We start from the raw sequence: 15,307 nt of genomic DNA on the forward strand, positions 1-15,307 counted from the left end.
TTATTGCTCGTGTTCACAGAGTGTAACCAATCCATTCACCTCTCTGAAACACTGGGAAAAACCTACAGTATATTTATGGAACTTAAAAAAAAAAAAGTTGAACAAACTAATAAAAGACAGTTGAATCATCCTCACACTCTGGTACCAAGAGTTGAGCTTCAGAGCAGTCATTTAACAGCCTGCAGGTGGACGACACCAGGCTGCAGTTAACAGTGAGGACGAGACACACAGTGGACACTTGATTACTGCACTTTAAAAAAATGTTCAACATATGAAACAGAATCTGTACTTCTAATTAAAAGATTCCAATTAAACTCCAGTGAAATTATGCAGTCATTTTAAAAGTGTTTGACTGAAATGACATCACCGCAGAGCAGAGCAGTGTAAATGTGCAAGGAAAAGAAAGACAACCATAAAATGACTGCAAAGTGGTGAACGACTGTGTATCCTTTAATTAAAAAGTAACAGCATTAAAAACAAGAGACAAAATATCAGAGAGAGAAAGAAAAAAAGTATAATATTCATGACTTCATACGTGTCATTCACTCCCTCGGGTTTTCTCTTTGGGATAATTTCAAAACTGACTGAAATCCCGTGTTAAACAGGATCTAAGGAAGGTTTCACTCTCCTTCCCTGGGTTCACAGTCTGTCCTCTTCAAACTAAAACTGCTCCCTCAGAAGAGTTTCTCCACGATAAAGGCCAAGACGGCTGCGAACAGTGTGAGCCCGATTCCCACCTTCTTCACTACTTCTCTGTCTAGACTGTAAGAGCCGACTAACAGGGCGGACGACGAGGTCGTAGAAGCAGGAGTTCGGACGCCGTTGGCTACATGTTCCTGTGGGAGAGGAAACACAAGGAAATTAAAACAAAAACAACTCAGACTGAGATGAAGGGGACGATACGGAGTGTGTCCGTCCGCAAAGAAAGAAACATTTCTTAGGTCAAGTACAGATGACGAGTTGACAGCAATTCAGTGGCAGATATGAATTAATATGAGGCAGTATATGAATACTTAAACTAAAAAATAAATGAGTATGAATAATGAGGTGATGAGCAAATTAAAACATAAATGCTTTGGAATTAAACTGTCTCTGCAAACCATAACTACTGGATATTTGTATTAAACGATGGGACGATACCAAACGATGGGAATGGCATTCTTTAAAGACAGTGGTGAGTGAAGGAGTCCTGTTTGTCTCATCATTAGATGCCGCTAATTCTTACACACTGGACGTTGAATTAATTAAAGCAGACGCATGCAAAGAAACAAACGGACAAACAAACTTCAAGTCCCTGCCTCTCTTTAATCTAAGTGTTGTTGCACAGAAGCTCACGGCGTAAATCATGTCCATAATGATCAGTTAGCTTTAGATTAAATAAACTTTGCACATTCATCGTCAATGAAAGGAAGACACTTGAAGGCAGCGGAGAGTAAACAAGTGTTTGTTTGTTTGTTTACACGTGTTGGCCTCGCTCATAAATGTTCACCACTGAACACAAACAGGAGAGTCACAGTGAGGACAAAAAAGATTATTTCACCACATTGATCATCGTCTCAATCATCTTCATAACATTCTAAGGGAGGGAGGTTATTACCGTCCTTCATGGGACACTGCAGTTCAACAATATGTAAACATCATAAATGCAGCTAATGATGTGATGATGAGTGGTGGAAGAAGAGATGGAAAGATGTGTCATTGAAAAATCGTTGAAAGTAGTTATTAGTCATAGTGAGTGAAGATTAGTAAGTAGATGTGTTGCTTTTAAGAGGGTTTTTGTTTATTTAAGATAATAATTGTGGTAATATTTGGACAATATTGTTCATTTTGAAGTTAAATTAAAAGGTAGCAGAAGTAGGACAGAGAACTTAGGTGAGTCATTTATTTTCCGTTTTCTTTTTGTCGGCAAGATTAGGTTTAAAAACAGGGATCCATAAATGTTTCAGTGGCACCACAGTTTAGGCGAGCAGAGGCGTATAAACAGGACTTCATCATTCCGTCCTCTGGAAATGAACAGTGCAACACAACACTACACAGAATTGTAAATGTGCGGCTTATTATAATATTTTGTGGATGAAAGCCCTCATAAAAAGCGGCCGTTTCCTTATGCAAATGAGAGCGTTTCAATTATGACGCCATTATATACGTGTAAATCAGTTAATGCAGCTTTGCTGGGATCCAATTATTACAAAGTGATGTCAAGTGAATTGCACACGGTTGTCGAGCAGGAGCTCTGACATTTCTCCCTTATTGACAGTCATTCAGTTGGTAATCGTGAGTATTGATAAGCAGTCTCATCTCTCCGTGCCCCCCCACCCACCCCCCCCGCTCTCATTGATCATCATTTTGTTTGATTACACATTTATTTTGTCTTATCTTAATCTCGGCATGTGGAGACCTGTGATGCAACTGCGAGCAAACCAGATTGATTTGCTAAAGAAATAAATAAATAATTTTATTTTCCTCATTCAAGCATTAAACAAATTAGATGAGAGAACTCACACAACATCTCTGGGTGGAGTGGAAATCAATCTGGATGACCTTGTGGTAGTTCCTATATGCCTCCTCCTGCATGACAGACGCTAAAATGTCTTATCACCACAAAGGAAGGTTTGCAGGCTGATATTGAGCAATTGATCAGTGGCTCTCCAGACTGACCTTTAAGCAAGTTCACTGGGGATAACTATAAGAGGTTTGCCTTTGATATTTACCAAAGGTAGACTGTCTCCTTCTCTCCGCCTGTTCCCTTCCTCACTCTCCCCCTCAAGTATCTCAACTCTCCACTTATCTTTCACGTTCACAACACATTCTTTTTTTCTTTTTAAGGTAAGATTTAATTATGTTTACCATACTGAACATGTCTTTCACACTTCTGCACGAGTTAAACTCTTTTAACTAAAGTAATCAACTGCAAAAGTTGTATTTATATGCAAACCTACTGCACCTTTGACCAACGTGCCGGGAGAAAAAAGAATGACAGATATTGTGGAACATAACACCTACCTGTGTGTGCAACATTGAGCCTAATTTAAGTGAGAGTCAGTGCACACCTACACGTGTAACGTGCTACATGGTTGTGTATACGAGCAGCTGCACAGTGTGTGTGTGTGTGTGCTGCCGCTCTATCCCTTACATTACACCTGCTCCCTTGTCCTTCCCTGATGCTTGTGAACACTACCCAGCCACCCACTCTTCTCTTCACCCTTGCTGCTGAATGGTTCCCTCTGTTACTGCGCACAATGGAGGAAGGATACTATGACTGGCAACGCCTACATGACACATCCATAGGTCACTTACAGTAACTTCAGAAAATGGGTAAAGAAGGATTCAGTGACAAGAGGTCTGGTGGACGCATCCACATTTGCCTGATGTGAGGACCGCTGTTGGATTTCCTGATGGTGAAAGTGATACCGTTTTTGTTGTTGTTTTGATGTTTGAAGAAAAAATAACAATGAGGATGTTTTCAGCGTGAGTGTGTGCTGGCAGTCGGGTCAGGTCACAGTCATTGAGCCTCATTACTGTCAGTTTATGATGCTCATGAGCAACACTGTATGCAGTTAGGTTACACAATACGCCTTTTACAAGGGTTTCAGTGCCGACTCATTTGATATTCTACTGTATGAGTGAAGTGGTGAATACAGCTGGGGACACACTACACAACTTCCACAGTCGTTGCCGATTATGAAAAGACTTGGAGTTCACACTAACCGACTGGTTTGAGCAGATTTTTTGATGACGAATGAAAGACTGGGGGTCACACATTTAACGACTGCGCCTGATGAGGGTCAAATGAACACATTAAACTCTCGCAAGAGTATTAGAGTGACAGTTTAACCCTCTGATGACCATCATTTTGATTTTATTGCTGTAGAATTGTCAAACAATGTTCAGTGAGTGGTGAGTGCTCCTGCTGCCTTTTTCACTTTCTATATCTGGCAGTCATTCAACCGTTTAGGAATTACGGTACTGAGAAGCTGACATCACAAATGTATGATATGCAGGTGAATATTGTCTGTGATTGGGCGAAACAATACTGTGAACTTCTACTATGGGGCATTTCTGCTGTTGCAAAAAAACTCCATATGAAATAAAATAAAAAAAGGATATTTCTCACTCGATTTATAACACCAGGAAACGTTTTCCTGAGGAGTTCAAGATCTGTTTCACTAGTTTCATGTCTTCCTCTACAGACTTCGCCAATTTTGTAAATTATGATCCCATTTAGAGGAAAATAGACAAGAAAGCACAGCACATATGAGTGGGCACCAGTGTGATTGACGGCTAAGACTTAGGTGTCTGGTTGCTGATTCCTAAGCGTGACATAAGGACCATTTGTCACTTGGGTTTTCATCATCATTCATTTATCTCTTATTGTTTTGAATGAACGAATAATGAGAAATGATTCGTTTATAAATTTAAATTTAAATTAAATGAACCTAATAGTACAAATTAAAATTCCTGCTTACATGAGACACAATGAAGATTTAGTGTAAAGTGAGACAAAAGGTGAAGCTGACTAAGAGCTAAGGGGAGGGTGAATCTACTTATCAGTCTCTCTGCAGGTGTCTTTATCAACAGGGTGCCACGACAGAGACTGTACAGTCTCAAATCTATTACTAGTAAGGAGGATAAGTGAAAATCCAGTGTGCCAATGTGCCAGTAGGTGCATGTCAGCACAGTGGGAGATAGAGGAGAGCAGAGAGTAGAAGTGAAAAACTGAGAGGAAATGAGGAAAGGGTGAAAGGAAGAAAATGGAGCAGGAAAAGATGAGAGTTACTGCATGTGTGTGTGTGTGTGTGTGTGTGTGTGTAAAGTGTATAGGCCTGTGGTGGATAATGTCTGTCTTTCTGCTCACAGCAGTAGAACAGTCAAAGTAATCCTCTTGAAATTCATCTAACCCTACACCAGGGATACAGAGAGGTGAGCACAGCAATGTACGTTTTCCTTTTCCTGCCAGACTTTACAAACATTCACCTTTTTTTTTTTTTAAATCTCATATTAACACAAAAAGATCAATATTGAGATACACACACGACACAGCACAAAATCCAGACAGCACAATGTGCAGCGGTCACATTTCTTACACGATCCTCACCAGCTGTCACTGTCACTCCAGACACACAGAGATCCTAGACAGTGTGTGTGTGCGTGTTTGAGTGAGTGTCTGTGGGTTCGCATTAACAGAGTGATGGGCTCCTTAGTCACGGGTGATGTAACAAAGCCTCTGCTGCAGTAACTGTGCCCTGCAGCTGTATTTACCACTGGACAAAAGGATGAGAAGAAACTAAAGTGTGATTACACATAAAGTTCCTATATAAGATAATGGCTTTGTTGGAGTAAACTCCAGTGTGCCAGTGCTGCTGTTTAAAGGTGGAAATTACACCACAAAGAGTAAAAGAGGCTCAGTGTCTGAACTTGACTCGTATGTACTTTTTTGCTCGGTCCTCTCTGTAATCTAGAATTTCCACATTAGTTGACACAAACGAGCGACGTTACAAGTATCCACGCAGTATTTGTAACTTGACTCAAAACAAACATCACTAAAGATCACAGTCAATAACTGCTGCAGTTCATCATCGTATTTTCTAAATGAAAACACGAGTTGAGTTTTGGTTGAGCAGATTGTGTCGGATCACTTTTTCTCCAAACTATGCAACACAAAAAAAGCAGAAGTCGACACACGCAGGACACACAACAGTGTCTCCTATAAAACAATTAGCCGGTAACAATATGCTCTGTGGTCGAGGTCACTGTTGTTTTATGAGGTGTATTTACATTTTAACTACTGTTTGGTTTTAGCTGTTGTCTTTAGTGAGTCAGTTGAGTTGGTATCCAGTCCCAGCAGTTAAGTGAGACAAAACACAACAGAGAATCACCAGCAGCAGCAGCAGCAGCACCAGCAGCAGCACCACCTGTCAGGAGGGGTGGAAATGTACGTGTATTTGTCCTACTGATGTCACAGTTTGGTGCACACATCTACATCTGACTGAGTGGGTAAAAAAAAAAAGAGACTCACAATGACACACAATCATGCAGCTGTCCTTTTAAGGACTTTGCATTCATGTCCATTCATTTGGACAGCCTAACCAGCCTTATTCCTAATCTCATAGGAATACTTCACTGATTCGCATTTAGCTTTGTATTACTAGAATAGAAGTAGTATTTTTGAAAATTTGATCAAAATGAAAATAAAAAGAGTCGAGAAATATCTTCATTCCTTTTTTTTGTTACGTGCCCACCAGTGACACTGTTAGCGCTTTTTAGACCCACTCGTAGGGGGGGCGGGACCTCATTCCCAGAATGTAAACAGTGTCCGCCATCCTTTCTAACAGTTACGCTAACAGGACCAAGTGTCACTGGTGGGCACGTAACAAAGAACATAATAAAGATATTTCTCAACTCAGGGCACAATTTTTCAAAAATACTACCCCTATTCTAGTAATACAAAGCTAAATGCAAATGGGTGAAGTATTCCTTTAAGCATAACCAGCTAATGATTAACCCTAATCTTAACTTTACCACAATTCAAATCTTAGCCCTAAACTTAACCACTTCCTCAAAAATTAGGTTCAGGACCAGGCCTTTGTTCTCCATGAGGACGACCGGTCCTGACAAAGTAAGTGTTTATGCGAGAAAAGGATCGACAGAGGTAACAAATACAAGCCCCCGACATAAACACTGATGAAACAGCACACTGAGCTTACTACAACAAGACAGTTAAAGTCAAAATAAAAGTCATCTATGAGGACACGGGAGAGAAAAGGTAAAAAACATGTCCTTAAAAATATTACTCAATAGCTAAACTATTTGATTTGAGTTTTATCATTTACATCTTCCATCTGAGCTTCAGAGACAAAGCTCAGAGGAAAGAGCATTTCAAACCCTCTGACATTTAAGTAAACAAAACAGAACAAGGCTGTGTAAGGCTATTTGACATGATGGGTAAGACTGCCGAAAATAGATGCTACAATTTTGATAGCTTAACATTTACTCTTTGTTACCCTGACGTTGGTTCTTCAAGTGTACATAAAGCGCAAGCCATGTAATATAATTTGATAATTATTTTATTTGCTTAAAATAGCCATGGCTGCTGTTTAAAGGCATGACAAATTATTTGCTACTAGAGTAAACAAGGCCAAGCAACGTCTCTTGATATTTTAAATAAATCTTGACCAGAAAAGACAGCCTCGTTGGTCTTTTCCTGACAACAAACTCGACAACGTGTGCTGATAACGCAACAACACATAATAATTGCAAGTCAATAAAGAGGAGATTGATTGTTTGACATGGAAGACAAATTTCGTACGAGTCTCATGTCCGACTGCTTCTATGTTTATCTTGGGCATATGTGTGTGTGTTTTTTTTCTCTTTAACACAATCACTTTGTTTCATACAGCCTGAGGCTAGACAGAGTGTGCCAGGCACACTAGGGGAACTGAGCATCAGAGTCTGTGTGCCTACAAAAATCAGTGTGTTTGTGTGTACATGCTTTTTGCAGTCTATAGGATTAAGTATCATGACGCAGAGTACCAGCAATGTCGCCAAGTCAGTCTATACTACCTGACCATGTTAATGAAAACATTTCAAATACACACACAGAAACGTGGGCTTCATTGATCAGTATCATCAGTTATGTTTATTCTAACTTTCTAGCTTCAAAATGGTCAGACATGAAATAATGCTAGAGCTAAAGCATTTTCCTCTTCCCAACCATCCCCCTTAAAATGCATGAATCTGTAGGTTGGTTGTCTCTTAATCAGAGAAAGAAAATGCATATGATGCTTTCTTACCATCAAGGCCTTGTTAGGTAAACATCCTATGTATATTTCTAGCCTCTTCTCATATCACAACAGTAACTACAGCAACAACAGGTCTACCACTCCACTTTTTTTAAATATTCGCAGAATGAACAGAATGAGCTGCAAAACATAATTTCACTCCAGGCACTGCCTTCTTTAAACCAATTCAAAGAAATGTGTTGTTGTTTTACATAACCTCTTTGAGGGGCTTGGATTAAGGAACTTGTTGGAATGGCCTGTACACTTCTGCACTTTACTTTATTATATATCTCTTTTTTTTTTACTGTCTTTTAATTACCTCCTTTTAACTTTTATATTCTGCTGTGAGATTAATATCTGAAATGGTCATGTTTCTGTTACTATTGGTACTATCTAAGCTGCTATCTTGACCAGGACTGGCTAACATGGCTAACTAGCACTCTCAAGTTTGGGCTCCTTTTGCTATATTTAGTGAGAAAGAAGTGACTCTGTAAAGGTGAAGTCGTGCAACATGTTTGAGTGATTTAGCAAAACTAACACTCAGCAAAACTAACATGTTTTTTTTTTAACTGCTGCCGTCAGAACAGCAGCATCTCCAGTGCAGCCTTCTGGCTCCGTAACTGACAAAAACTTAAGTGAGCTAACAGTCGTTTTGGTTAAATGTGTTGCATCTTACTCCATGTGCTGTTGGCATCACATCTGAGAAATTATAATTCATGTGTTTTATAAGCCCGGGGACAAAGTCAGTCAAGCAGCAGCCACAGAAATCAGTCCAAACGAAAGAACATGACTCAGCTGATGTCGCTGGGCTGTCGCCAAGTTTCTTAAAAAAAAGAAAAAAGAAATCTAAAGTCTTTCGCTGCAGTGGAGTTCATTAGTTTAAACGGAAGACTCTGCCCGCTAGTGGTGTGGTAAAAAGTACACTCTTCATGAAAGCTTTTATTCTCACACCTGCATTCAGGCATCCTCAGCACTAGATGTGCACTAAAAGTGTCAATAAGTAAATTGAAAAGCAGTATCAGTATCGATAAAATCCCATTGATACCTGTACCTACACGTGATTAAAATAGAAAAAAATTAAAAAGGCAACAAAGGAAAAAGAAACTTGATGAGAGAAATAACACAGGAGTGAAAGTAAAGGAAAGAGGAGCAACATTAGATATGTCAACTGCTGTCAGACACCAAAGAAGAAAGAGGTTCAAGATAAACAAAGAAATTAAAAAAAATGGATAAAGACACAAGGATTTTGGAAAGACAAACAGATACTAGCCCTGAAAAGAAAAATAAATAAATTCTGTCAATATGGAGAGATGGTGTTCACTACTCCTACTCCCCCTCCCACCACCACCACCACCTCCCAGCTCCTCCACATCCACATCTTTTTTTTGTTCCGTCTTTCATACAAACTGTCAATTTGCTGTCTTGTGGAAGGAGCAGAGCTATTTTCTTCTCTCTCGCCCATTCTCTCGGTCTCCTTGAGAAAGTATGCTGTGAAAAGAGCTGATTATTGGATGGCACTCAAGCTGCTTTCCTGTCTCCTGATCTCTCCGTCTACCTTGCTCTCCCTCCCTTTCATTCCTGATTCATTTTTTGGCCTCTCTCTGTCTCTCACACATACCTCTCCCATTCTATCATTTAATTTCATCTGAGGAAGAGGACTGGTGAAGATATACTTTCTTTTTTCCTACCTTCACCATGCTTTTGAGTGCTTTCTCTGCTATTGTGCCTTACTAAAAGACTCATTACCGGCCTTCCTCTTCTGCGGAAAGTGCTATTTCTGTGAATGAAGGACTGACAGACAGAATGGTAGAGATGGAGAGGTAGAGTGGGGCAGAGAGAGAGCGAGAGAGAGACCTCTGTAGAAAGATGCACTATATTGCCATTAAGAGGATCTCTCATTATGCCGGCTTTGCTCGTTTACACTGGCTTGTTTACACTCACGTCGCACTGCTCATGTGTATGTGTCAACGTTCGAGAATCAAAGGCAAGATGTATAACACATAAGTGTTCATACCTGATTTTAGCATCTATTTTCACAGAGTTGTGGAGCATAAGGGCAAAACAACAATGCGTCCAAAGTTTTTCTTTTTAAATAAAAACAAGGCAAAACAGCAATTAGGAGCTTATCAAGGGTCAGAAGGCCAGTGAATCACCATGTCAAGGATACCAGTTTATTACAGGGTGGCCTTACAACCCTGTCTCTAAGGAACGTATGTTCTCTTACATTATGTTGTTTTTGACGTATCACAATAGTGATGAAATGTACACGTAATGGAGCCAAATTCTTGATCAGAGGTGGAGTGGTGTGTAAAAATGAGAGTGAAATGTGCAGCAAGCTGCAGACCTTGAGCTGTTTTTTATAGACATTCAGTGTTTCAATGCCGTGGCATGTTTATGTTTTAATGTCTAAGGACATCCCATTTTAATTCTTAGTGTTTTTAAGTTGAAAAAAAAAACAAAAACAACCCATGATCTTTTCCTAGCAATAACCAAGTGCCTTTTTTGTTTCCGAAACCTAACCAAAGATTCATACCCAGGAAGTATTCACCCTCATTTCTGCCAAATGACAAAAGTGCCGCACTATTACATGGATGTGCCTGTCTGTAGTTAATTGCGAGGGTTAGGGAACATGATTTTAGGAGACAAAGGAGCTTTCATCCAGCATTCATCCTGGAGATCAGTGTTTTCAGATTATATAAGCTGCAAATTGTGGGGTATGCGAGGACTTGGGGACACGTAATAACCTTAACCTGAGGTTTTTTTTTCTGCCACCCTAACCCTAAGGCATGCTGAGCCGTGCACCATTGGATCAAAATGAGGATATGCTTTATTCATCCATCCATTCATAATTCCTAACCCTGTATATATTCAAACACCCATACATCTATTCATCTGATGTGAACATCCGAGCCATCATGTTTCACATCCATGGATCCATGTCTATCTGTCCACTTTCAGGTCCATCCATCCACAGCCATCCACATGCTTTCACATGCCACTCCTCCATAAACCACTCCATCCATCTATCCATCCGACCATATTTCTACATTTTTACACATTAGTGTAAGTGGTTGCTGGTGTGCAATCATCTCCCTCTCTCTGTCTCTCTCTCCATCTCTGGAAAAAAAACGATATTTTAGAGCTGAAAAGATTAATCGATGAATCGATATTTTGATAATCGATTCATCGGTTTGAAGCTTTTTTCATGATTGAAACAAGATTTCTGATTGTTTAAGCTTCTTAAATATGAATATTTTCTTCATTTCTTTGCTCTGGATAACAAATGAATCATTAAAAGTCAATCATTTTGGTTACTGGACAAAACAAGACATTTGAGAACATCATCATTTCCAGGTTTGACAAACACCGATCAACATTTTTTATGGTTTTCTGATATTTTATGGACCAAACGATTTATCGATTAATCGAGAAACTAATCGACAGATTAATCGATTATGAAAATAATCGTTAGTTGCAGCTCTACTATATTTAAAACATTTTTATTTGACAAATGGACATAACAGATGCTGCTTATCCAATCACAAATATGTCTCGTTTCATTCCCTCTTTCAACACTCCTGCGCATCTTCACATGACACAACAAACCAAAGACTCCACCCTCCTATCCACTCCTTTATTCTGTTTTTCTCCCAGTCTCTACTGAAAGCCTGTAATTATAGACCTTGCCGCAAAACATGGGGGGTGAGTGTCCATCTGCCTTTCCCTAATCACACATTCATCTCACATATACACATTCAGCTCAGTGTGAGGTGAACTCATGCAGAGACTCATAGAAAATAGATGGTCTTCATATATGTACAGTGCTCTGCGAAAGTCTTAAGGCACCACCAGCTTTGTTGTTCTCCTGTATGTCAAATTCTGTGATCACTGGCGTTTGGATTGGAATAATGTGAAAATGTGAAAGTTGGTCTTGCATGTTGGCGAGTTTAACTCACACAACATGTGTACGTAAGGCTCATGTAATGCTCTTGAATAAATCTGGCATAAGATACCTTTATCACAGCAGATATGTATCAATATGAAATAGTAGAACAAAGGGTTTTCTGGTAACACTAATTGGGGTTGCACTCCAGTTTTAAGAGAGCCAGGGTTGTGCTATTGTTCAAAGGTAAGGGTAGGCCACAGAGCTAGATGTGCACACATGTGTGTGCATGAGTACTGTACGTTCAATCAGACCTTTCCATTTATTACACAGGAAACACAGCTGTTCAGTAAATCATATGCATGGACCAGAGGGTAGAGAAACTGTGTCTCTGTGTGTGGCTTACAAATATTGCTATGTTTCCAAGTCATTAGGTCACTTATCTATTAGCTCTGGGCTCCAGTGCCACTCTTCTATCATTACAATGCAGGTCATAAGGACTGTGGATAACAGATCATCAGTGGCACCCATGGAAATCATTTAATAGAACAGCCTGTTAATTGCCAATATTATGCCGTGGACAACAGAGACGAGCGTTACTCCACATCCACCACAGCAGTAGAACCCATAACTGCCAGTCGACCTCCAAATGTGTCGGCTTCACTGTGGCTCTCACTCAGCTGCACTGCCTCTTTCATCATTTCTTCCCGTTTATGAATCATACCTTAGAAAGTGCGAATTTAGGTTCACTCTCCTTTATTTATTTTACATTTTTCCAAGTGTTATTGTAGTTTAAGGCCATCACCCAAATACATCAATTTTACTAACAAACGAACAAATCATGTGTTCTATTCAGCTATCGACATTTCAAGATGTTGCCTAATGCAAAAACTATAAGTGGCGCACACACAATGGAAGACAAAGTCTTTCTCCCGCCCCCCTCCTGTCAACCTTTATACACAATTTCTCATCTGGTACAAGTCATGGAGGAGATAATGACTTTACCTTCATTTCCCTATGAAAAGCCCCCCTGAGAAACATTTAGACCCTAAAACTGATGTTAGGAAATATCTGGACAAAGGTTTTTACCGGAGTGGGACCAGACAGAGTGTGAGAAACAGTATGTTGTGCATGAATATGTGAAATGTGTGAAGAGAAATGGCCAAGAACAATATTCTCCATCGTTTCGTATATTCAAGAGTATATTTGTATGGGGATGTCTTTAGAAGAGTGTACATATTAGGGAACTCGGCCTGCAGACTTTATGAGGTAACTGGATGTACAAGGTCTGGTCCCCACTGCTGAACTTTTCATTGCTCGGTGACGTGTTGCTTGGCTTTCTGTGAAACCTTTCCCATTCCTTCTTTTTATCTCATTCTCTGCCAACCATTTCTGTCACTCGACATGCCTTCCTCTTCATTAGTCTCTCTCTCTCTCTCCCTCTCTCTCTCATGTCTCTGTCTGTTCCTTGGCTTCCCTCCCTCTCTGTCTGGCAGTAAAGGCTGATGAAGTGTGAAATTAGAAAGTGTATCATATTCTGCTCTGTGGCTCCATGTCCTGAGCTATAAGCTACAGCTAGTCAGAGTGAAAAATTACATGCAGTGAAACAGATACATTACCGTGGTGTGTGTGTGTGTGTGTGTGTGTGTGTGTGTGTGTGTGTGCACTTGCATCTGTATGTGGTTGGATGGAAGGAATAGGACAGTTTAGCCAGCCACAGCTTATCTTAAATTACTTATCTCAGGCCTGATACACTGGTGCTTTTGCACAAGCTGCAGAGGCAAGGATGGATTAAAAATGTGTGTGTGCATGTACGTACGTACACACACATACACACACAATTACAATTTGCTGACAGCACAAAATTTGAATAGCCTGCCTGCACAACGTTTTATAGTGTTGATGATCACAGAACAAACAGTGAGAGCTTGACAGATGTAGGAGAGGTTCTCTTGTTACCTGTAAATGACGTGACGTATGCACATGCATACTGCATAAACAACCTATTATAATTACTATCTTTTTTTTGTTATAAATTTTATAAAGACAAAAAAAAAATAGCTTGCACATATTGGAAAACCAACACATGGGAAAAATGAAGCGCAAATAAAGATGAAGAAAAGTTATATGACATTTAACAAACGCCCAAATCATTTGTGTTGTGTTTATAGAGACACACAAAACCTTTCCACTGCGCTAAGGTGATTGAGTGTTTGGTTACCATGTTCCCTCTTGTGAGTGTATTTGTATTTTTAGACATGTCTGATTCAATATATTAACACAAATGTGAATTTGAGCAGTGAATTTACACACATTTTTTAAAACCAAGCTCTTCTAACATACTTCTGTATGTTAATGTAGACTAAAGAAAACTGACTTTAATGAATATTAATTTGACACAGTTTCCATTTTTAATTTATATTAGATCACAGATCTTTATCGAGATAAATATTGTATTGGCCGAGAGCTATGACTAACTACAGGTTTAAAACCAGTCCATTACTGCTGACACCTCGTAAACTCTATTATGTGTCTATGCGACATGATTACAACATCCTGTAACATCTCATGTGCAGTACAGCCATGAAGTCTTTTCACCACCATGTATCTGTACGCTGGTCTGAATGTATGCATGTGGGCATTTACCTTAATCAGGCCAGACACCTGTCCTTTCTCAAGTGGAGTCGCAATGGAGGGCGTGAACAGTTTACTGTCTTCTACTGGCCGACCTCTCAGGAAGTGTTTCCCTGCTTCGTATATGTCCACCTCAATCATCTTCCCTTTAAACTCCGCCCTCTTTGGCACCAGCACCTGCAAACCAGGAACAACAGGCCACACATGATGCAAAATGTACGTTAAATTAAATAAAACATTAGGGACCAGGACAAAAATACACGTTCCATTCAGGGTAGATACATATTTAACCTTCTGTTCCAACAAATTAATGACCCTGTACATATGTCCAATTCAAAACTACGATTCTCTTCACAACTCTTAATGAACAGCTCTTAATGTCAAAATCAACAGCAATAGCTGTGAGATCACCCAGTGCTGGTTTGTCTTATTATTATCACCATGGCAGCTGTCAAAGTCTTGGTAGATCATAGCAGGAAAAGAAGAAACAACAAAGTTACATTAGTGTGAGGTGATTTTGTTCTTGGTGACTCATAAATAAAGATAACATACATATGCTTCTCCTTTCATTACTATTAACAAACTAACCCCAGAATTGATGCTTGCTTTCACATCCAGTCTCTATGGTGTTTTGAAAACTGCAGTCATAAAAGTATATGTAAATGATCATAGCTACAATAAGGGTGATCATTTGAAATTTCCTTTGGAATTAACTTGATTTCTTTTACGTTTAAATACAATAAATAAAGACTGAACAATAACGATGACAATAGGTCAGTTTACTGATCCCTAATTGCTTGCCTCTTTCCACAGGCTGATCAGATATAAGCTTTAAAGGAAGTTCACTTCTGTGAGCTGCGTGCTGACTCACGTCGCCTGGCGCTCTGTCTCTAACCATTTCAAGACTCTGCAGGGTTAAGCGACTGACTCGGCAGAGAATATCATGGAAGCTGGTGGGGGGGGGGAAGAGTGACTACTGTGATGGCAGGACTACACCTGGTTCACTGTTAAT

General features: G+C 39.7%; 1 protein-coding gene across 1 annotated transcript in view; it reads right to left on the reverse strand.

The window, feature by feature from the left end:
• Window positions 1-429: 429 nt before the first annotated feature.
• The window catches only part of cdkal1 (CDK5 regulatory subunit associated protein 1-like 1), a 211,355-nt gene continuing 196,477 nt past the window's right edge, over window positions 430-15,307 (reverse strand). The window contains exons 14-15 of the mRNA XM_058648452.1: window positions 14,308-14,472; window positions 430-836 (exon numbers count right to left, since the gene is read on the reverse strand). Of these exons, the coding sequence (XP_058504435.1) occupies window positions 675-836; window positions 14,308-14,472 (327 nt within the window). The 3' untranslated portion in view covers window positions 430-674. The remainder of the gene's footprint in view (window positions 837-14,307; window positions 14,473-15,307) is intronic.

The sequence above is a fragment of the Solea solea genome, chromosome 13 (genome assembly GCF_958295425.1).
Source record: "Solea solea chromosome 13, fSolSol10.1, whole genome shotgun sequence".
Taxonomy (NCBI): domain Eukaryota; kingdom Metazoa; phylum Chordata; class Actinopteri; order Pleuronectiformes; family Soleidae; genus Solea; species Solea solea.